The following is a 23,924-nucleotide window of genomic DNA, read 5'->3' on the forward strand; positions in this document are numbered from 1 at the left end:
CACATGCAACACTGGGAATTCTTTTATTCCCAAAAAACACAGCAATCCTTAATCTTCCCGACCAGAACGGGACGGTAAAACGGTGCTAAGTCACATTGACACACCTGAGGTGCTTCAGCCTCTAACGATGCAGGTCAACGAGGAAGAGATGGAAACATCTGAGTGGGTCTACGCTGCTACACAACACACAGATGTGTTTCTACCCCAGAACCTGGATTCAGTCCACTGGTGCTGGCTGAACCAGGATTCATGCGTTCGGGCCTTGACGTGTTAAGATCTTCATGCTCTTCTGTTGGAGGAAAAGCCGCAGAACTCCCAGAGAGACGGAGGATCTCCCCTCATTAACGCTGACGGACAGACGACTTTAGAGCCTCATAATGAGCTTGGAAAGCATCAGTCATCTCACAACCTTAAAAGTGGACGCGTCTCCTTTGTCTGGCGCCTTCAGAGCGACTCCAGCGCCGCCGCCAGCCTTGTCAGATGGAAACGACATCAGAGGCCACGGTTGGCCATCGCCTGGATACCCGCAAACAGCTTGTGTGATTTTCAAACGGTCATCGGAGGAGACGAGACCAACGGGCCGCTCTTGTGTTCCACCGACGTGACGGCTCATTCAGCGCCGGACCACCAAACTGATGGCCTTTGTGTCGCCCACAATGTTTCAGATTCCTGTGACCCATCATCCTGCTCCCGCTTGCCTTGTCTTCTGGGATGGCACCCAAGACAAAAGAGCCATCATTCCCATGATATGGTAGCCCCTCTGGCCTGACGCCCCCCGGGACATAAATCTCCCACATACAGTGGGCCAGCAGCCGGACTGACTGACACGCTGTGACCACGGAGAGAACGCAGAACTAACGGGGCTGTTGAAGCCTGAGAACCTTCCTTCGATTCCTACTGTCAAACACAGCAACAGATCCAGGGTTTAACAGGGTTTATGCAGTAAAATGGAGCTCCAGTGTATAAAATAAAGCTGATAACGAGCATCCAGGCTACAGAAAACTGTCTCCTCACTGCTGCATCTTTACAGCACTGAAGGAACACGAGAAGCTAACGGGATATAAAAATGTAATGCTGCGGTTTTCGTGATGAAATGATCAGAAATCAACCCACAGAAATCACCCCGTCTGTCTCTGTCCTGCTGGAGGACTGAGCCTGAACCCTGGAGGCTCCAGCAGCAGCTCCATCAGCATCAGCTGCAGTCCTGTGGTCCATCACAGCCCGGGAGGGGCACCGGGGGCCGACTGCTGCCCCCCGCTGGGAGACGACACCCACCAGGGAGACCGAAGCCGCTCCTTTTTTAAAAACACGAGGCGGCTCGGGGACAGCTGACCTCTGGGGGCTTCAGCAGAGCTGGTTTCTACAGCGTAGATGGTTAAATGGTTCATCAACTGCACAAAGACTTTGATGACCTTTACCATGACATAGGCAACACCAGGCCAACCTGCTGCGTTCACACACACAACCTTTGCTAAGAGAAGGGATCAAACTGTGTGTGCAGCGGTTACACGTAAAGGCGCAGGAGCCTGAGAATAAAGGTCAAACAAAGCTAAGCTAACCCAAGCTAAGCTAGGCTAAACTAACCTAACCCTGGTGAGGGTCAGGTGACACACTGGGGTTGTATCCAGTTACCAGGAACTGGTCCTTCCTGTAGCAACGGGGGGAACCCTTCATCACCTTTATCAGCCTCCATCGTGAGGAGCACCTCTCAATGCAATCAAGGCGGTGGCCATTAACCAGGTAAACTACCGCCCGCCTCGTGGCGCGGGAGCAGGAGAGGCTGAAACCACCGCACAGGTCAGACGGACGAGACATAAACTCCATAAACACGCGCAGCAACGTGTTGACTTTGCCCGGATTAGCTCGTTAAAAGAGAGCAAAAGCGTTAGCATGTGACACGCTTCAGAGCAGAGAAAAGCTGTTGATCAAGGTGAATGCTACGCTTGTCGCCTTGCCTCTCACTCACATTCAACCTCCAACACGTCTGCCTGCGTGTGTGTGTGTGTGTGTGTGGTGTGTGTGGTGTGTGTGTCTTGAAAGAACCCGCTTGTCTGCCTTCCATTTGCATACATGTGTGTTTTCATGCACAGAATTTTCTTTTCAACATTCAGCTCAGTTTAACTCTCCAAAAAGAGACGGGGAAACGGGAAGAGAGCAGCGAGGCCGGCGCTGATGAAAGGGGAGGAGTTCAGAAGTTCTTTCAGGAAGCTTTCTGAGGGATCGGGGCATCAGAAGTGAAAGGAAGCAAAACCTTGAGGTTAAATTAGCAGGAAAGGAGACAGCTGCTGGTAACATCATGGCGGTTTGAGAGGAGCAGGATGCTCCGTTTGAGTCCTGTTTTAGCTCAAATCTTAACCAAACGATCTAACTAACAGATCCTATTTATTAAATGTAGCAATATGGGTCCGATTTCCCTGGTGTTGGAGTGACATTTTCAATGTTGTGCATCTTTCATAGATTCTGACACTATAGTGACTTTATGGCTGATTATAAAGCATCACATGTAAACTCAGTAACCCGTTTAGCCGCCGGGTGCTAGCTCGCGTCAGTAACCTGGTGGCGTGAGGGTTTACTTTAACCACAACCTCACCGCTACAGCTCAGGCTGGGCTCAGCCTTTAATGCACTTGGCAAGGCTGAGGAATATTAAACACAGATAACCCAGGGAGCACAAATTACAAAATGGCTGCAACCCTGCCCGAGGGGAGCGCGTTTCCACGGCGAACGCGCTCCTTTAGGGCGCCGTTTAGCCGCCATTCATCAAAGTCATTTCTTGTTTTTCCAAACACCACAAAATCAGAGGCGAGGTCACAATTCCCACAGCAGGAGGGGGTCAACAATATAAGGAAAACTTGCATAATTATTCATCATTAGCTGCACCCCATCAGACAAGTGTCATTGTCATGGCAACCCCCCCTCCCCTCCCGGGCCTGAACTGGCTTAGACCTCCCCCCCTTTTTACCTTCGACAATATCCCACCCGCTCCCCCAACATCAGTCCTGCTTCTCCTCCTCACCTGGACCGAGGCCCAGCAGAGTGGCCTCCGTCGGCCGTGTCGGTGGAACACGGTGGAACACGGTGGATCACGGTGGAACACGGTGGTGGAACACGGTGGATCACGGTGGAACACGGTGGAACACGGTGGAACACTAAACAGGGTAAACACTGCGTTTGTTGTCCATCTCCCCACTCGTCTACAGCTTCTGTCTCGCTGTCCCACTTTAAAGTGGACACAAAATGACCGCGTGGAAAAGAGAAAAGCGACGCACACACAAAATGCAGTCAAGTCAACACTATATATTTGTTCAACGCAAACACTCGCTGGGGAAGAGAGAAAAGGTGGTTGCACAGACATTTCATCATGGAGGGAAAGTTGGACTGGAAGGCAACATTTCCTGGGAAACCTGATGATGTCATAAGCAAAAACCAATTAATTAGGGCCAGATGTTCATAGATGACCCTCCTGGTGGACGTGATATTGGAAGTTAGGAGAGTTTGGGTGGATCCCAGAGAACAGAGGAGAGGAGAGGAGAGGAGAGGAGAGGAGAGGAGAGGAGAGGAGAGGAGAGGAGAGGAGAGGAGAGGAGGGGAGAGGAGAGGAGGGGAGGGGAGAGGAGAGGAGGGGAGGGGAGAGGAGAGGAGAGGAGAGGAGAGGAGAGGAGGAGAGGAGAGGAGAGGAGAGGAGAGGAGAGGAGAGGAGAGGAGAGCTCCTCTGGTTTGAAACATTGGCTGATGATGTGGTGATTGCGTATGACGCTAAACTTCCCCTGGCAGGAGACACGCTGACCACAGAGCCCGGGAACCCCTGTTTCACTGCTTCCAGAGAGGATGACCGATGGCAGCGCGCCAGGAAGCCCCTCCCACCATCATCCTCCCTGTGTCCAGTCCAAAGGTAACAGCTCTAATTTCACACTTTAATTACGGCTAATCTGTGGAAACGGAGCCAATGCTAATGAGGTGGCGCTGGCGCTGGCAGCCAGGACGCTCTGGGTAGGGTGATGAGGAAGGTGGGGCGATCTGTTGGGGGGGGGGGCAGGGAAGACGGCGAGGAAGGATTGACAGTAGTGATGGACAGTAGGCCCGCTACACTGGCTGCCATCGCCTGGAACACACCATGAGGTGACCCCACCAAAGAGAGCTTTTCTCTCTTCCGATGGAACAGATGAAATTTCATCAACATTCACATCCCCCCCCCCCCCCCGGGGGGACGGCCCAAAAGATCAATTTGCTGAAATCTACAATCAGGCCTCTTTCTCTTCCACTTTGACTGGGAGAGGATGGCAGCTTCGGGAGCTGCGTCTGAAAGGAGGCGGCGTTGTCCTGACAAACAGGGCAATCTCTTCAACGTATTCATCAGCTGATAGAAGCTGCCAAGGTCAGACCTACGGGAGGGAGATCGCTAGATTGAAAACATTATCTGTGCAGATGCTTTTTCGGCTCAGCGGCACTTTATAAAGAAGCAGCTCTGCTCATGAACAACCCTGGTTATTGTTAAAGTGTGAGGACGCCTGTTAGACTTGAGCTTCTTTCACTGTTCACCATAAAATCACATATTTATCAACGATTTTCCTGACTATTGTATTCACTCTGAACTCTTCTCCTGAAGGTTCTTGATTTCCATTTAATTAAACCTCCATCAGTGCTGAATGACGCTCCAGAACACAGCGTAGCTGTAAACTAGCGCGCTAACTATGCTGCACAAATGCACGTTCCATCACAGGGGTCTATAGGTTCAAATAAAGATGACGTTCACATTTGCAGACACATCCTGTCGTTGTTAGCTCCGACAGCTCGGGGTAGCCCCCCCCCACCCCTTCCCCACCAGCATTCTGACGGTGGATCAAATCTAAAAATCAAAGCCGCCGCGGTGACTCGCTGTCATCATCAGCATAGAAATGTTTTCCTACTGTTTGTGATCAGCACAGAAAACAGAGGTGGTGTGATAATGGAGGACATAATTCCTGCTAATTGCCAACCACATGGTTCATGCTGTGACTGAGGGCGGCTACATTAGCCAACAGGAAGGAGACAAACAGCATTACCGAGCCCATCACATACACGCGGAACAAGCTAACGCTACCCAGCGAATCAGAACGGAGGTCAGAGGCTGTCGCCACGTAGCCAGCGGAGCAGAGAGAGTGGCTTCTGATGCTTCTACCACCCTTTCTTTATGCTTTATTGTTTCTGTCGACGATGGCGATGGTGCACTCCCCCCCCCCCCCACGGCCACCACTGCTGAGATGGGCAACATGAACTTTTGGCATCACTGATGATTCAAGCAGGGTTCAACGGCAGCATGTGGGAGACTTTTACTGGGCCCTGCTGCTATGTGAGTGCCCGTGAGCTGCTTGGTAACATGGAGGATTAGGTAATGGCATTCTGTACACACACACACACACACACCACACACACACACACACACACACACACACACACACCACAGCTGTACAAACAGATCAGCAACCGTCACACATTCCCTCTGTCATCTGCAGGACTGCAGTGGGCATCAGCCAGATGCATCCTGACGCATCCAGATCACCTCACGGAGGGAGGGGGGCGTTCTCACACCGGCTGGTGGTGCACCAGGGGGTAATTATGGCCGAGGCTCCGGGCCCCGGCAGTGCCCTCTGCACCCACCTGGAGAGTGCGGTGCCTGGGCAGCAGCCTGTCAGAGGCTGCCTGTCAGTGTCTCCCAGCTAACAGAAACCTTTGGCTGCAGATGTCACCCAGTGTGGTGCTGCTGCTTCCATCGCCGCGAGGAGACGCAGCAGCACACCAACACCCCCCCCCCCAAAAAAAAAGCTGCATAAATTCCTCTATTCCATGATAATTGACAACGTGACAGCAGCTTGTCTCGGCGGAGCTTCAAACTTCCATCATATCCGTTTTCTTCATTAGCTCTGACAAAAGAGCCATCAGTTATGGAAAATGTGACAGTATTGATCTATTTACTGTCCGTGGGTGAATCATTTAACAGAGACGCCGTGCAGACGCCACTGAATGTGACCAATTTCTAACATCATCAAATTAGCAGATAGTTTGATTTTCACAGGAACGATTGTGGTGGATAACTGGGCCCTAATTGAATTGCTAAATGTCTTAAAACTACCGATGAGGGAGGGCAGACAAACGCTAAGTGGTGCTCACGAGCAGCGCGGAGACACCCAGAAGATCCGAACCGTCCAAATCAACCAGTCGAGCAGAAGACATTAAACAGAGATGAAGCAACATGTAGTCGTGGAAACGGCTGTGATTTGTGGGCGCGCGCTGCAGTCGTTTTGATAGAGGGAGCCGTTTGCTCTAAATTACAGCTCAGCAGCCAGGACGTTGACGCCGGTCCGCAGGTACGAGTGATGGATGAGCGGAACCTCACGTTGTCTCCGAATGTGATGGACCGAGACGTCCAGGCCTCCGTTCTCCAGCCTGGACCTCCCAACATACCAGACTGGTGCCGTCCTGACGCGGGAGGGCCCCAGGATGAGTGGGAGGAGCCAGGAAAAGGCGCTCCATACGTAACTATAATGCACCTAGGTAGACCACACACTGGCAACAGCACCTGGGACACATCCCAGCATCCATCTGTCTCTCAGGGTCCCCACAGCGAGCCCTCATTACCATATCAAAGACGATTCGGGCGCCGCGCCTGGACCACAGAGAGAAAGAAGAGCCAGCACTTCAGCAGCCTCTTGATTCAATTTTTCACATGGAGCGATTTGAATATCTATGGCAGGAGATGCAGATAAGTGCACACACACACACACACACACACACACACACACACACACACACAGACGGCCTTACACACTCAGGTGCATCACACACACCACTTACTGTACCCACACGTGTATACAAGCTCCCACGTGCTTTTTGTTCTCATCTCCCGTGATTTATTTTCCTCTTTGTGATGAAAATTAACAGCAGAACAGGGCGAAGACAAAACCTTGATCCAGTGTGTGTGTGCACGTGCGCGCGTGTGTGCACGTGTGCTTCGTTAATATTCTCTTTCAAATAAAGCTCTTTCCACGCAGGCACCTGGGCAGACAGCACGCACCGACAATAGCGGGTGTCATTACCAGCGATGCTATCGCTCCTCTCTCCTCCAAATGGAAACCGCTGTGGGCGCCATTAGCGGCGGCGGTCACGGCGGCTCGGCGGGCGGAGCGAGGCGACACGCAGCCCAGGGAGAGGAGCTCTGTCACGCAACACCTCCAGCAGCACGGCCAAATGAGCACTGTTGACGTGGCGAGAAGATCAGCGGACAGTTTGGATTCAGAGTTCTGGTTTCAGTCCAGTTTGAGATGTTGCTGTTCCAGATTTCGGAACATCTGTAGAAGGTTCCCCCGGGAATACAAGGATTTCTTGTGATTCCAACAAGAATCACTTCAATGATCAACGTTGTGATGTTGAGGGGGGGAAGAACCAAATCATGGGTCCTGGGCTCTGGTCCTGGAGAAGGGACAGAACTGAGGCCAGGTTCCAACCACTACAGGGACAGAACCACAGGGACCAGGTGGGACATCAGACGGCCAGATGGTTGTTGCTTCCAGCCCCGGCAAGATGGATGAAGACACCAGGCCCAACCAATGGCTCCATCCATCCATCCATCATCCATCCATCCATCATCCAGCATCCATTCATCCATCCAGCCATCCATCCATCCACCATCATCCATCCATCATCATCCTCCTCCATCCATCCATCCATCCATCATCCATCCTCCATCCATCCATCCAGCCATCCATCATCCATCCAGCCATCCACCCACCCACCCATCCACCAACCCACCCACCCATCCATCCATCCACCCACCCCCCCATCCACCATCCATCCATCCATCCATCCATCCATCCATCCCACACCCACCCACCCATCCACCCATCCTCAATCATCCACCCACCCACCCATCACCACCCACCCATCCATCCATCCATCCACCCACCACCCACCATCCATCCATCATCCATCCATCCATCCATCCACCCACCCATCATCATCCATCCACCATCCATCCATCCATCCATCCATTAATGTGAACATCTCTCCATCAAACCTCATCAGACTGAAAGCAGCCAGCTTTCCCGGTGGCAGCCATTGTTGGGCCTGGACAGAGGATCTTCTAGAGCTCCTCTGTCTCTCTCTCTCTTTCATTAGCTCGTCTCTCCCAGCGTCCTCTTTGTGAAATCGCTCTCCCAGACAAATATGGAGGCGCCTTGATTCGCTGTGAACAAACGAGCTGGCAGGATTGGAGGAGGATTAGTGCCACTCCAGGACAATCATAATCTGGTTGCTGCCACGGCAACCTTATCTTCTACCTCCCTCGCAACAAACACATTCTCTTAATTGGACCCGAGTCTGAGTGTGTAATAAAACAGGACAGAGATCTCGGGGCCTCGACTGGGCGTCGGTGGATTGTGGAAATGGTCAGACTGGCCAAACAGCAGCAGGGGGCCTGGAACCACTTCGCTGAGGATGTTTGAACTTTTGATGGAGGTTTTTAATCCGTCTGAGCTGCTGAGAAGCTGTTTGACAACAGAAAAGCAGCTCAGAACGTCCTGCTCCTCTGCAGCGACGCATCAGGCTCCACAAGGTCCTGAGTTCGCTGCTCAGGTGACCTGTTGCACCTGTAACGTCACGCTAAACGGCTGATCTGCTCCATCCCTGAAGTCCACCAGTGTTGCGCCCACTTGGCGAGCTCGCAGGGTTTATTTGTAGCTGTGCTTCAGAGCGCCACCAGTCTTCCTGGGTCCACATTTAAAGAGGAGGAAGCTGCATCCGGCCTCTGAGCGAACGCACCAGCCTCGTGTTGCCTGTCTGGGTGGGCTTGAGCTGATCCTATTGGTATAATGGAGGGGTGGAATTTGATATTTTCCATACTGGAAGCTATAACGTGGCTTGGCCATTGCAGACAGGCGTGCATGTTGAAACAAGGCGTGCACGTGCTGTGCAGCAGCTGCAGTTCAAAGGTGGTGGAGTAGCTGTTGCAGAGAGGAGACCACCTGAACACTGACCCTCGTTGATGTGTTTCACCCCAAGAGCTTGTTGCTACAGAGACATCTCCCAGGGCCAACTCTTACTCACCCCACCGAGTTCTAACACGTGCACGTTTGTCCAACGTGGACGTCCTCCTGTCTGACCTTCTGCAGACAACACTTGGTTTGACTTTGGACACTTGCTACTGCGACTACATCACGGTCGCTACAGGCTGGCTCTGATTGGGCGTTAAAATATGTTGAAAAGTTTCTCTTCATTGGTTTTTCTCAATCAATCTAAAGACAACAATGATTGTTTGGCGTGTGGAGTGTGAATCTGTTTCAGCCATGCATTAACCATCAGCGGCTCATTCTCCGGCTGACTGGCTGCCAGCTAACTGCTAACGCTCAATCATGCTCGTTTGGGCTTTCATAGCACCCTTTATTACCGACACTCCTCGCGACGGGTTGTGTTGCTGTTGGCCCGACAAGTATTGCTCATAGGGGGATTTGTTCTCCAGGAAAATTGCCGCTCATAATTTTTGAGAGCTTCATTAAGCAGCAGAGCCGTTCTCTCTTAAACTGTGTGTGAATATTGGAGATATATGGCGGCTTCCTTTGTGTATGTGCATCTGTCTGCAGCAGCCAATAGACAGACAGCTTTTCTGTCCTTGTCTTTATACCATGATGAGCCCTGGAAGACATAATTGGATATAAATTCCTAGTTAAGCTGTATTTTAGAACCATTATTATTATTTAGTCTTGTGTTAAATGTTGCTTTTTTCAAATCGTGGTCGTGGGGAGTGCTGGAGCTGCCTCTCCAGAGGGAACACACCAGGGGCCGGACCTGTAATGGTCCTCCTAATGGGCTGCAGGACGACCCTGGACAACCCGGAGAAAACCCTAGAAACAATCCTGAGCCTCCCGGCTGTGGGACGACAGCGCTAACAAAACAAGGACGGCCGGCTAAAAACATCAATCCCAGCAAACAGAAACACGGAAGCGAATTCCATTTAAATTGCATTTCATATGCTGGATCATCAGGCACTTGAACACGTGCATGGACACAATCATTTATGTTGCTTTACTGCGCTGGTGTTTTGCTTTTATTGGTTTTCTTCCTTCCATTTGCTTTGCTGCAGCAACAAGCTAATTTCCCCACAGGGATCAATACACTTCCATGTTCTCTTGATGTCAAATATAAACAGGCGTCAGTGAGAAAATGAGAATTCATTTCTCTGCATGCAAAAATAAAACACCTGCAAACCTGCTGGCAGCATAAATGTACTTACAGAGGAGAAAATAGTTTCTTTTTTCATTCAGGGAACTTCTTTTATGGTATTTCTAAAGCTGCTGGCTGTAATGCAGTCTGCTAATATTCTATTTTTACAGTGTATGATAAAGGATAATCCAGGCTGATGATGGATGTTGCTCTGCCAGTTGCAGCTCCAAGACTTTTTCCTCTGTTATTCCTCTCAGGCAGCCGGTGATGGAGAGATTTTCTCTCCCTCTCTCTCTTTTATGGGGGGGATTCGATTGGCCATAATTGGCTGCTGTTTGAAACTAGGTATTGATCACCTCGACGGGCCCTTCACTCCGTCCTCCCCCACCGTCTCCCGTTCTCCTTATGTCCAATCTCCCCCACGCGCCCCACTCTGCCGTCGCTCTCTGGATCTGGCGGGTGCCACGTTTGATAAGCATGCTGGATGGTTTGCTGTCATTGGTGCAGACTAACTCTTGAATCAATACGCCTTGCAGATGCTCAGCAGTCTATTTCCTGCACAGATGGTGCAGAATAGCAATGATATGAGATGAAACCCACGAGCGAGCGAGGCTGAGACGGGGCAGAGGCAGCAGGCAGCACAAATGATATTCTGATGCTGTTGTTCCAAAACTTATTTTGGATCTGTTGCTTTGGAGTTTCTGGAAGTGTGGCTGTGAATGCGGGATGGGAGGAAAGGAATGGAGAAGTGAGCCTGAGTGAATCTCGGTCAGCGAATTAATGAGAACCTAATTGACCTTTTTTACTTCTTGACAGCCTTTTCATCGATCCAGCAAAAGAGCACGCCAGTTCTTCAAACATCTCCATGAGGGGACGGAACAGCAGAGGTGGTCGACGGCCCTCAGGACACCTCCCAGGAGGTCCAAAAACCACCGGCAAGTGTTGCTCATTTTGTTTCCCAGAGCAAAAAGACTGAACACACGCCAGAGAAGTGACCTCCACGCAGCTCTGAGCACAGCAGCAGCCAGCATTCTGCTGAGGGAACCAACGCAGATGCTGATGTCTGACAGACCCGTGCACACATTTACCTCCTCTGAGGCCCAGGAGACAGCAGAGTCCAGTCTTCATGATAAAAAAGGAAGGTGAAAGGGGAAAAAAAGATGTGCTTACGTCAGCGAATCCGGCCTCCAGGATGATGAGCTTGGATTCTTTCTCCAAAGCTGCTTTCTTCTGAACTGCCGAAAGACAAACACAAACCCCATAAATCTCATGAAACCGTACGTAGGAGTGCAGAAACAAACAGTGGTGTCGCGGCCGCTCGAGTGGTGTTTGGGTCGTTTACGTCGCTCGTCCTGAAGTCCTCACTAATTAACGTGGACATCTGGTGTCAGAAGGTGGAGCAAAAAGTGAAGAAACGCTGACCAAACCTTCTTAATGAGCTCTGCTGTTCCACAACCAAACGAGCTATTACAAGAGAATTTATGAAAAATGCTGCACGACGATGACGATTATGGAGCGCACGGCTCTTCTTGCTGCCCCAAAGAGAAACAAATGAGGGGCGGCAACTGAGACGAATCAGAGAACCAATTAAAGCCTGAACAAAATGTTTTAACAGCGGAAAGAGAGGACGCATAATTGCATTGGCTTTACTTTGCATGTGAAGGAGACACAGAGCGACTCTTTGTTGACACACCTGGCAGATGAAGAACATGCAGATAGCTTTGACTCTGTTATTCGTCCTCCATATTCACCCACAGCTTTTAGAATCGCTCTTTTAAATCTGCCAGAGCAATTCCCAAGTGTTCCCAAGTGTTGTGTAACTACACGCCTCAACCTTAAACAGCTGAGTGGCCCTTCACACTCTGCAGGACCACATCCGTCGCCCATGAGGCCGCAGAAATCCTCCGGTGATGAAGAGGGTCGACGTCTGATGCTGCTTAAAATATACATTTCGAGTGCAGCCGTTAAGTGAGTCCACTTCCTGGTGCGGGCGGGACCCGGCGGTCGGAAAAGTTCAGAAAACACACTCAGCCAAGTTTTGTATTGTGCTGCGAAGCCTCGGACGCGGTGGGATGGTGGAGCTGAGCAGAGCAGCTCTGAAGGCTGCTGCCACCTTCCTGCAGGGCCACAAGCACCCAAACAGTTGCACGGGTGGATTTCAGCTTGAATTCCCTCGCCGCTGCCGCTCGTTGGGCACTGGAGCTTGCCTCCCATGTCAGGGGCTTGATTTGACTCCAGTCCAGAACTCCGACACCTCCTAACTGTGACCAGTCGGAACCAGGCACGGATCTCCAAAACGCTGCACTGTCTTTCTTATTGCTTTGTGACCCAGCGATGTTATCGGGTGTCAGATATCGCAGCTCAGTAATCAGAGTTTCATTTCCGAGGTGATAAGCAGGAAAATGTCAGCACCGGTTTGTTTACAGGTATGTTTTGCAGCCTCGGGAGCCAAAATGTTCCGACCTCTACGGTACAGCAGATATTAGCGCAGCTCCAACACGTCCGATGACATCTTTCTCTCCTGCCGTCTGCTGCCATCAGCCGCTTATTCTGGGCTGCATTGATGTGTCCAAATGGTTTTTAAAGGATTAAGAGGGTTCAGATGGAACAGAGGTGGAGACAGAGTGGAGAGAGCATTTCCTAAAGTGTGTCTGGTAATTGGTTAGGCAAAACCTATTTGACTTGCATCTGCTGGGAAGCCTAATTGGCATCCACGGGAGCGCCTCCACACACACACACACACACACACCACACACACACACACACACAACACACACACACACACACACACATTTAATCCCCTACGCAAAATCAGAGTAAAACAAGTCAGATATATGCAAATACAATCAAACATGAAAGCTCTCAACGTGATGTGCGTTGGGTGGTGATCACAAGCGCCCGCTGGCACCCCCGCGGAGTCTCGCCACGTGGCCAGGAAGCATGACAACATCACAGCTCGCGTCTGTGGACCTCCCGACGCCGTTGGTACGTTCCTCCTCTGCACTGCCCGAGTGGAGGGGCTTCATTTGGAGCCCAGCGAGCTTTCGCTCCAAAACCCAGATTGGAATCATTTTTAAGGAGCTGCAATGGGTCGGTTTGTCGTGCTCAGACTGACTGGCGCATTTTCTTTTAGCCTGGCAGGCAGGCGGTGTGAAAATAAGCCATAATGTGACAAAATGGGGGCCAAGCACAAATGGACAGAGAGGACGCTGATGGAAAATGATTTACACTCGGATTATTCTCTTTTTTCCATTTCGACAATATTCCATCTTTCTTCGTAGCTCTGAGATACATTTGGATTGCAAAGAAACAAGAAATAGGCCTGAAGGAAGCAAGGAGGAGCAGATCTCATTTTGACAAAAGGGGCCCCTCTATTTTCCCTCCCAAACACATGCGGGCCCTTCATCTGTCACCCGGGATGCCCCCTGTCCTGAATTCTGCTTTATGTTAAGTTAACGTAGCTGAGGCGCCCAGAGGGGAACACAGCGAGCGCCACGGATTCAGAAATGCTTCATTTTTCACTGCTGACAAAAGGGAAAGGCCCGAGCCGGCTCCACGGTCCCGGAGCCACAGAATAGATGGTCTCCCACCACCGAGATGGTTGTTTCAGCCATTAGCCAACCCCCCACCGGCCCGACCACCACACCTCTCACTCACTCTCTTGGGTCCATTTCAGGATGTGTATAATGAGAAGAAAACAACAGCCATCGCTCAAAAGCAGGGGCAGGAAGAGGAGTGGGGCCTGTCGCTGCAGCCCCGGAACAGGGCCCTAATCACATTACAGGATCGCGAGGGCCACCATTCCTGGGCTAATTAAAATATATCGCCCCCCATTTTTCCCCCTTTGTGCCTGGGGAAGCTCTGGTAAAGTCTGGTAAAGACAGGACTAGATGTCTTTGAGGGAGAAAACCCACAGGAGGAATGTGGTTAATATCTGAACTAGAAGAAGGGAACATAGGAGGTGGTCAGGTGAAGGCCGAAAGCCATCAGAGGAGCTCGGTGCTGAGAGAAAATGTCTCTGATCCTAAATAAATACACTATTCACTTATGATTACAAGGTAGAACAAGGTGGAGTTCTTCCACCTTGATTAAATGTGACCACCTCATGGTCCACCTGCTGGGTGTGATTATTCTGGTCTGACCCAGACCGGAACGCTGTTGGACCAACAATGAGATGGTCAGTAGTGCCCAACGAAAGGGTACGCTAATGGACAAAAGCAAATGTGCTTCTAAAACCAAGTGTGTCAATTGACCAACTCTTCAGAAGGCGCGAGTCACTGGAACATCTGCCAGAACAGATTATTCTGATTCAAAATCATCTTGGAGGTTACGGTTTCCCCCTCACTTCCATAATTTAATTCCTGATATTAACTTTTCAGTCATCAATCTGCTCCTGTTTACCCCATCGCAGCACCTCCGCTGTGTGTGTGTGTGTGTGTGTGTGTGTGTGTGTGTGTGTGTGAGAGAGAGAGATGAAGACAAAGCTATGTGTAATTAAATTCTAGAGCAGGGGGCCAAAATGCCATCTAAGGCCACCTGGGGGTTGAGAGACCATTAAGGAAGCAGAGAGAGAGAGAGAGAGAGAGAGAGAGAGAGAGGGGAGACAAGAAAAGAAAAGAGTGTGATGGACAGATGGAGAGACTAAATGAGAAGTGAGAAACTGAATAAAGGGATGTGAGAAGGATTTCTTGAAGTGCAATAAACAGTGTTGAGACGCAGTTAATGTGAAACCAGGTCAACAGTTTTCGATTCAGCGGCATTAAAACAACGTCTACGCTCTTGTTCTTTACGTTGGCAGGATGGGATGAGATGAAGCAGCGTTCCTGTACGCGTGTAATGATGCAGCTGTTTGCAGAACTGAGCTTTAGCTTCTCATTATGAGGCAGAACTACAGTATATTACACAATCTAAGAAAAACCAGCAGAGAGAGGGTTTATTCTCTTTGATCTTCAGCATGTAGCTCATTTCTCCGCAAGCCTTTGTGGAAAATGAGGGTTTGATTTAAGACATCAGTCACCGCGGAGCTGAAGAAGGAAGCAGCTTCTTTGCTTATTAAGCAGCGTTAACAGGCAGAATAAAGGTGAAACTAAAAAACAATTAGCCCTGAGGTTCATTCTCCCCAAGGAAAAAGTAATCAGGTACTCTGGAACAGAGGATTCTGCTTCCTGTGGAGCGGCTTGAAAGATGCGTTTTGTCTCTCACCCAAACAATAGTTGGTCATGGAAACTGGGCTCTGGCTCATTTATGGAAATAATGGAATCATTGAAAAATGACCATCCAGCTGTGTCTGTGCACCCTAATGACTCGCATTTTAATTTCTACTCATTTTTAATTAAATTTGCTGGTATTCCCTCTGGTTTCTGAGTCCTAACGTCTGGAAGCTCTGGTGGATGACAGCAGTTATCCCTCCTGAGGGGCAGGGGGCGCTCTCAGCTGCAGTTACTGCCACGAATGTATAAAATGAATTAATTCTTTCTGAGTTTAAAGGCCAAAGGGATCAAAAATAGCCACAGACTTGTGTATGGAAGACCTCTCTTCCATCAAGCTGATGTCCCACCGGGGACCTGGGCGGGTAAACGCCCCACCGCCCACGACAGGTAACGACCTACAGGTAACTACCGCGCATCAGCCGCCGCCTCGCTGGAGCCGCTGGCCATACAGGAAGTAATGCTGGATTGACGGCGTTCACACGTACGGCTGCTCTCCGTCTGGAGCTGTCGGGAAGGGTGTAAAACTGGCTTCATTTCATGGGGAATCGTCATAAAAGCTAATATTACCCAAGTGGGGGCGACCTTTGAGGGAGGGGCGCTTGAGTCATAAAGTCCAATACTTCACAAATGGAGCTGACCTTAACTCTTTGATGTGAAACGAGATGAAAGCATCTCCCAGCGACCACAATGTGACCATAACCTGGGTTTCTGCGCATTTTGCCTCGAGTCTCCGGTGAAGTTGCTCTTTCAATCACACTTCAAGAGTCAAGAGATGAAGCATTCAGTTCCAAAGGGCGGATGGTGGACGACGCAAACAAACAAACAAACAAACAAACAAACAAACGCCAACTATGCATTTGAGGACAACTCATCCACACCCCTTCTACTGGAGCCAGCTGTCATGAAATGAACCTTCTCTCCTTCATTTGACCCTCTGACTGCCTCCTCCTCCTCTTTATTCACCTCCTCCTTCCTTCCTGCCGTTCCTTCCTCTGGGTGCGAGTTCCCTCGCTCTGCTGGGTGTGTGGGCGGTGGCGTTTCGAGGGCTGATAAGTGGCAGATGACGATCAGCTGGCAGGGCCGGAGATAAGGCTGCCAACGTTGGGGAGGAGCCCGGCATCACCCAGCCGAGCAGCAGCCGGGGGGGGGGGGGGGGGGCAGATAATGTTAAAATACCAACTTCATCTTCAGCCATCAACTCTATGTCGCAACAGACTCCTCCCCCTGTAGGCTCCTCCCCTTTTACCATAGATGTTTGATGGTTTGAGGACAAAGTGGAGACAGGAACCAAGAGAAGAACACATTTATGAAAGGGTTTGGTTGGCAGCTACTTCTCTAGATTTCTGACTCAACGTCATCATCAAACCTCATCATTTTAAAACGTTCCTCATTAAACGGACGCAGGAAGCGACGTTTGTACCGCGCACAGGTGAGCTGTGTGCGGACTAAATGAAAAAGCTGTTCATCTGTTGAGCGATGATGTCTGGACTCAGACCGTCCTGCTGTCAGAGGTGAGTATCAGTAGAAGAAGAAAGCCCCACTTAGAGCTCCTGACAGCAGCACTGACGTGGAAAGCCAACACTTAACGCCTCCCTCCTCCATCACTCTCCCTCCCTCCCTCAGCGACTCTGATGGACGACCTTTGCAGCGCACATGACTCATCTTCTTGGTTGGAGAGTGAGAGAAAGCCTCCGGCCCTCCTCCCCCGGTCTGATCAGCAGCTGCTGCAGGACGCGTCGGCTCCGGTAGTAAAGCGCTCAATTCCAAACTGAGCACAAGAGCAAACGAGCGTCAATCCTGGACCTGCGTCCATCGTTTCCAGCTTCTCGTCCGTTAGTGTCCAACCACGACGGCGACACAGACGGAGACTTTCAGACCTTCTTTCAGGAACACAAATCCATTCAAATCAAAGCGGGACATCAGGAAAACCTGATTTTAGAGTCTCCAACAACTGGCAACAAATCAGCACAAAGCATCGATTGGCTGTTTGTTTTGGACGCGGTTTTATCGGGCGTTTAGAAACCTCACTAGCATGAAACGCTGCGCTTTATCCGCCGGCTGAACGCCGCCGCCCGGCCTCGGCAGCAGCCTCTCACTGGGGGAACGGCGCAGGCTTCTCCTACACAACTAATCTACTTTGGGGAAATATTCTCCACCATCACTGGGGGGAGGACAAACAGTCCAACAGCTGCAGGAGAAATCCTTGAGCCTTCAATGGTTCTGGCCGCCCACGCGCTCCGCCAGCACAACTCTGCAAGACGCTCGAGGTTGGCTTGTTCATAACGTGGCCGTGTTTCAGAGATCTGTATTGACATCAAAAGCACGTAGGAAATATTAATAAAACCCGCAGCAAAACCGTCCTTGACACACGAAGGTCAACACAAGAAAACAAGGAGCCTCTCTAAAGTTACTGAGAAGACTTTCTTACACCACCTGATCGGTGACGCCATTATCCGTCGCAAAAGCGCAGAAAGCTAACATGCTAACAACGCACGTCTCCCGTTCAGCCCTGCTCAGTCCCAATGAGGGTCTGGAGGGTCTGGAGGCTGGTGGGGAGTATACCCTCTATGGGGGTCCCTTTGGGAGCCAAAGAACCATCAAGGCGCCCAGGATCAGGTGCTGAGAGGTGGCCCAAGTCATTAGAACACAGGTTGTAGCTTTAAAAAGGCTGCAAAGCAACTAAACGAGACCAGTGTGGTTTAAAGCCTGAGAGGTTAAACACATGGAACGTCTAACGAGTTCCTGTCAGTGTGGAAGCTCTTTCATTCAAAGTGACACCTGCCTGTTGGAGCGTGTGGGCAGCGTTCCAGCACGACCCTGGAGAGAAGAGCCTGACCTCAACCAGCTACTGAAAAGCATGTTGGACACGTATTAGCGATCACTTCACTTGGCTTCACATGGACGAGCAGAAGGGTGGTGCCGCCTCATCGTTCCTGAACACGCACTGTTTCTGACTCTGTGTAGATGGAAACACTAAAGATGCCGCTCTCCAGCCGCGGCCTCGCTGCAGAGCGGCATTCTGAGGACAGAGCAGCCTGGTGGGGAGATCTGTGATAAGAGAAGCTTTCACATGAAGATGGTATCCTGCCAGACCAGCCACCTTCTCCCACAGCTCCATTAATCAACCTTTCAATGACACAGGAGGGAAGATTTAAAGACATTTTCAGATAAAACAGCTGTGAAATGACATAATTACCTAAAAGCAAAAACAGCCATTGCAAACGTATTACTCGAATTAACCTTTCACTGATCCTCTGTGACCTTTTATTGATGATTTGTAACCTGATTAGGTTTAATTAGGTTTTTCTTCAGTCCCACCTTGACAAAATATAATGACCCGGTTATCAGCAGGAAGTCATCGTGGTGAGTTTGTATGTTGGAAGGAGGGAGGGAGGGAGGAAGGGAGGGAGGGAGGGAGGGAAGAAGGGAGGGGGAGGGAGGGAGGGGAGGAAGGGAGGAGGGAGGGAGGGAGGGAGGGAAGAAGGGGGGAGGGAAGAAGGGAGGGAGGGGGAGGAGGGAGGGAGGGAGGGAGGAGGGAGGGAGGGAGGGAGGGAGGGGGGGGGGGGGGGAGGGAGGGAGGGGAGGGAGGGAGGAGGAAGGGAGGGAGGTGTGGGAGGAAGGGAGGGAGGGAGGTGTGGGAGGAAGGGAGGGAGGGAGGAGGGAGGAGGGCTCCCTTCCTTGGAAGGTCTTCCTTTACTTTCTCCAGGAACTATTCTTTCTTGGAGGTCTGGAAGGGCCCTAGGGTGCCCGGAAGGAAGGAAGGAAGGAGGACCTTCCGTCCTTGAGTGTTCGGGAAGTGAGGTTCGGGGGTGAGGGGGAGGGGGGGGGCTTTCGGAGGAGTAGGGGGAAGGGAGGAGTGGTGGGAGCAGTGGCCCCTCTCAGGAGTCCATCTAGGTGTAAACAAAGGGAGGCCTCGGGCTGAAGGATAAATAAATAAATAAAAAGGTGCCAAAGCCGGAGCTGCGCTCCAGCAGCCAGAGACGGGGCTGCTGGGTAAACTGGTGTTCAGCTGCCAGGACCTGTTCACAGCCTCACACCTGCGAGCTGATTCCCCAGGATAAGTGGGGGATCCTGCTCCTCTCTGGGGGCGCGGCTGTACCCGGGGCCCTTCCCCCGCAGGGCCACAGTTCCTGAGCTCCAGCAACGCACCAGGATGGAAAAGGTTGAGCTCTTCAGGTGGAAAAGGAAGCCAGTGAAGGCTGATCCAGACATGAGATGGTCAGTTAGCACCAGAGGAGAAGCCACACACACACACACACACACACACACACACACACAGATGCTCGATTGCGTTGTTTCCTCTGATCAGAAGTGCCTTGAACGCCACACGACCACCGTTGGAGCCAAACCAAACAGCAGAAATATAAAATCCACGTAAAATTCAGGGGACGATAAAAAAAAAACAACTTCTTGACACTTTTCAAACACAAACTCTTTGCTCATCGGGTCAGAAATGGAAACCTGCAAAGAACATTTTCAACTTTCAACAGACTTGATGCTGCTATAAAGAATAAATCTTCCTCAGGTGGGAAGATGCTGCATCTCAACATCTCATTTTTCCCTCTAAAATCTTGTGCGCACACACACACACACCTGTTTGTATGTGTGTGTGTGTGTGTGTGTGTGCGCGTGGCCCAGAGGTTGGCCTTGAAAGTCCGACACAGACCTGCAGCCCAAGGTGACCTCATTACCGACATTTGTTCCGCTTGTCACTGCAAATCACACGCCGTGTCCATCAAGATGGTGGAACGGCGAGCAGCCTGGTCAGCCGCCAACCCGCCCGTCCCCAACGTGAGGAGAAAACAGAGATGAGGCTTCCAGATCTGTGACCCCGCAGAACCTCAGTAAGATGGACGGAGATGTGCAGATGTGACCCCGGGGCAGAGCTCATCTAACAGCGCCGGTCTGCAGGTATTAAAGAACTTTATGTAGCAGGTAGGCGGTGCTCCTTGACCTGCTGACCTCTAAAACGTCTGCCGGGCAGAATTTAGACGCAGGTTTCCATTTCTGACCCGATGAGCGCCGAGGATAACCTGGTGGTTACACCTCCTGGCCACCACCAGAACTTCCAGGAGGCATCAGGACTCTTGGAAGCTGTCGTCAGGACAATTCTGGCCTGGATGAGTCCTCCCAAGTTCCCAGGGAAAAGCTTCATTCTGGCCATTTTTGCTGTATTTCTTCAGATTCGACTGAACATAAAAAACATGAAGGTAAAATATGCAAATTCTGAATGGAAGTTAAAAAAAAAAGGCAAAAAGCCAAAAAAACGATGTTTATACCGTACATCTGTGACCTGATGCCTCGGCGGAGGATCCCGACTGATGAAAGACTCACCAGAGAGGTGTTTTTATGGTCTGGACAACCTCAACAGATCTTTATTGTGCCTTTCCAGGGAGCTCCGCAGACTGACACGTTAGGTCCAAGAACCAATTGCTCAGTAAGAGTGTGTGTGTGTGTGTGTGTGTGTGTGCGTGTGTGTGTGTGTGTGTGTGTGTGACAGTGGAGGCAGCTGGTATCAAGCCAGTTATCAGGCGAACACATCAGCCTCTGCACAGCCGTTACGAGGGAGTCTGGTCCCCTGCCAGCATGTGGTGGGACAAGAGTGTGTGTGTGTGTGTGTGTGTGTGTGTGTGTGTGTGTGTGTGTGTGTGTGTGTGTGTGTGTGTGTGTGTGTGTGTGTGTGTGACGGACACTTGGATCTACACCTGAAGCCACATTCCTTCAGATGTTTGGCTGACCATTGTATCCATGACTACCAGCTGCTCCCTCGGTCACTCGTTGTGGTGTCATATTTTTAGAGCAGGAAAGAAACCATCAAGGCTGCTAGTTGAAATCCCACCAGGCCACAAACACGCCGTGTGTCTGCTTCTCTCCATCTTCGTGGTGAGTGCGTTCATGCGCCTGAGCCCGTCATGTGACGATGACAGTGTGGCTTTAACCCTCCTGAGTCTGACACGTTTGAAACCTTTTAAATCGGGTTCTTTCTGCTGTCTGTGCTGCTCCGTTAGCTTCTGCTCCGTTAGCTTCTGCTCCGTTAGCTTCTGCTCCGTCCAGCCTCCGTCCGTTGTTAGATGCGGTTGTTGATTCGAGTCCAGTTTGTGGTGGAACCACCTTTGTTATCATGGCAATATAAAGAATTTTGTATTTAACTTGACAAGATTTGCCTGTAAAAGCCTATGTGAGCAGGATGGGACTGGAAACGGTCCTCCTGACAGGAGAATCGAAGCTGAATCCAACACAAACTCACCGTTCAACCCAACAGCCCAGAAACAAGGCGCAAACATCAAACGAAGCCGCTTATCTTTTTAATTAGGCCGCAGGTTGAGAGGCAGCGATATGGCAGCCTGAGCTGATGTATATGTAATGTGGAAGCGTATTGATCGCGGGGGAGACGGCGAGGAGGGGGCGCGTTCAAGGTCCCAGCTCCTGTTCAAAATGGGCGCTAATAAATAATATCAAAGGCAAAAGCTGGTAAAAGGTGGACGAGATGAAATCTCTCTCTAATGGGGAAGCAGGAGGAGCCAGCAAGATATTTCTGTTAGCAGGCGGCCGTGGCGACAGGATATTGCAGCTGAAGAAACAAATAAGCCGTCTTTCATCAACAGCAGATTAAAACAGAAACACCAAGAGGGGCTGAAAAAAGCTTCCTAATTATATTCTCCAGAGGCGCTGCGCTTTTTCCTTTTGCTGTTTGACACAGTTAATATATGAATCTTCCCTCCACACACACACTCACACACACTCTCTCACACACACACACACTCTCACACACACACCAGCAGCAGCAGCAGCAGCCTCCACCTCAGCAGGTGATCCAGGTTTAATAGGCAACATAAGAAGCTATTTACACTTCAGGCCGCTAATGCGACACTTTCCTCCATCGTATTACCGTCGTACTGATTATTGCCGGCCCAGTGTCAACACGCAGAATCAGAGCGTCGGGGGGGTTCTACCAAACCCAAACCCCCCTCACACCACCTTCCAACCACATCTGGGCAGGAAAGCAGATGTTTGGTGAGCTCAGACAAACCAGTTCAGCATACTGGATCTGCGACTGGAGGTGGCTGATGAGGAGCACGGACGGAGAACAAAGAAGCCCCCCCCCCCCCCCATCCCCTCTGGACACAGGTGAGGGAGAACAAGGCAGAGGTGGAAACACAGGTGAAGGATAAAAAGAGGGATAAATGAAGCATTAAAGCAGCGAAACTGGAAGTTGGCAGATAAAACTGGCTGGTCTGTTGCCTGTAGACCTTCTATTTCCTGTATATTTGCTTCTGCAGGCTGGTAACCTGGGCCCCCCAGAGGCCCTCGCTCGCGGTCCTGAACCTCCTGGATGTGTCGGGACTCGATGGTGAAACGCTCCTGATGTTTGCGTTCAACTAATCACACGTGAGAGATTCAGTCTGAGATCATCCGGCTTCTCTCGTTAGATGGTGGATGATTAGCGCGGATCAAATATCAAATCTAACACCAGGATACAGATTTCAACCCCATCATGCCAAGAAAACAAAACAAACGTCTCAGTTTTCCCGACATGTCGATCTTTGATCTTTCCAGCAGCGGGAAAATAAATAGACAAACAACATTTGGCATAAAATGAGCCAAGAAAGGTTGTGTTTGGCACAGAGCTAAAGAGCTAAAAGGGCTTAATTGTTACTCATTGTTTGTCACCATGAGGGGGGGGGGTGTCACTGGGGGTCGGTATAGGATCTAACCTGCGAACGTTGGTGTCAACTGTCCGTTTGTGGGTTCAGAGCTGCTACCAGCTCAGCAGCAACAGTTTCCTCAGCTGCAGGTTGAAGTCCTTGTAATGAAAATGGAACATTAAGACCCAACCTCTTAATCTGCAGTTCTCATCCAGCCCCTGAAAGTAGGCAGCAGAGAACGGAGGAAAGGGAAGGATCCAGTTGGAAGTGCTGCATTAATTATAGACAAAAAGAACTACAAAAGAGGTCCTGGGCTTTGAAGATACTGAGTGCTAAATGTCACCCGCAGCCTTTGAAGCTGTCGACTGCTTTTGTCTCTCGCGCCTCCTCGACATGAAACGCGGAGCGGTGGAAAGACATTTCAACTCGGGGGTGGACACCTTCATCAGAGGGGGACCATGTGATATGAAGCTACAACCGACTGCGATCGGACGCCATGCGAACGTTATCCCGCCGACTGTCCGCCGGGGTGTTTAACCAGCCCAGCGCTTGAGCCACGCTGACAGAAAAATCTATTTTTTTTATTTAGGAATAAATAAATGTGCGGATAGTGTTTAAACAGAAATGATTTATACTGTCCTTATCATTTGTCCTACCCGCACAACGTTAACAACAGCGTTATCTGAATACCGCAGATTTATATAGAGTTCAATCCTATTTAGATTCTGATCTTTGTTTTTGAGTTGCAAATACAAAAATGCTGTAGTTTTACAGCGCAGGCAGCAGGGTAAAAACTGACATCCTTCAAACTAATCAGCAACATTCCCGTTTTCTTTACCTGTTAATTAAGAAACTTACTGTTGATCAGCGGTTTAGCC

General features: G+C 50.5%; 1 protein-coding gene and 1 long non-coding RNA gene across 4 annotated transcripts in view; both read right to left on the reverse strand.

Annotated features, from left to right (window-relative positions):
• Positions 1 to 23,924, reverse strand: part of LOC130539480 (receptor-type tyrosine-protein phosphatase N2-like) — a 76,395-nt gene that overhangs the window by 29,230 nt on the left and 23,241 nt on the right. For all 3 annotated transcript variants that reach the window (XM_057057847.1, XM_057057846.1, XM_057057845.1), the window contains exon 12: positions 11,361 to 11,425. In XM_057057847.1, the coding sequence (XP_056913827.1) occupies positions 11,361 to 11,425 (65 nt within the window). The remainder of the gene's footprint in view (positions 1 to 11,360; positions 11,426 to 23,924) is intronic.
• On the reverse strand, positions 9,976 to 11,313 carry LOC130539494 (uncharacterized). The gene is made up of 2 exons (XR_008954152.1): positions 10,988 to 11,313; positions 9,976 to 10,903 (listed from the first exon to the last, which is right to left on the reverse strand). It is a non-coding gene; the product is annotated as an uncharacterized LOC130539494 (long non-coding RNA).

This window comes from Takifugu flavidus, chromosome 15, assembly GCF_003711565.1.
Source record: "Takifugu flavidus isolate HTHZ2018 chromosome 15, ASM371156v2, whole genome shotgun sequence".
In the NCBI taxonomy this organism is placed as follows: Eukaryota; Metazoa; Chordata; class Actinopteri; order Tetraodontiformes; family Tetraodontidae; genus Takifugu; species Takifugu flavidus.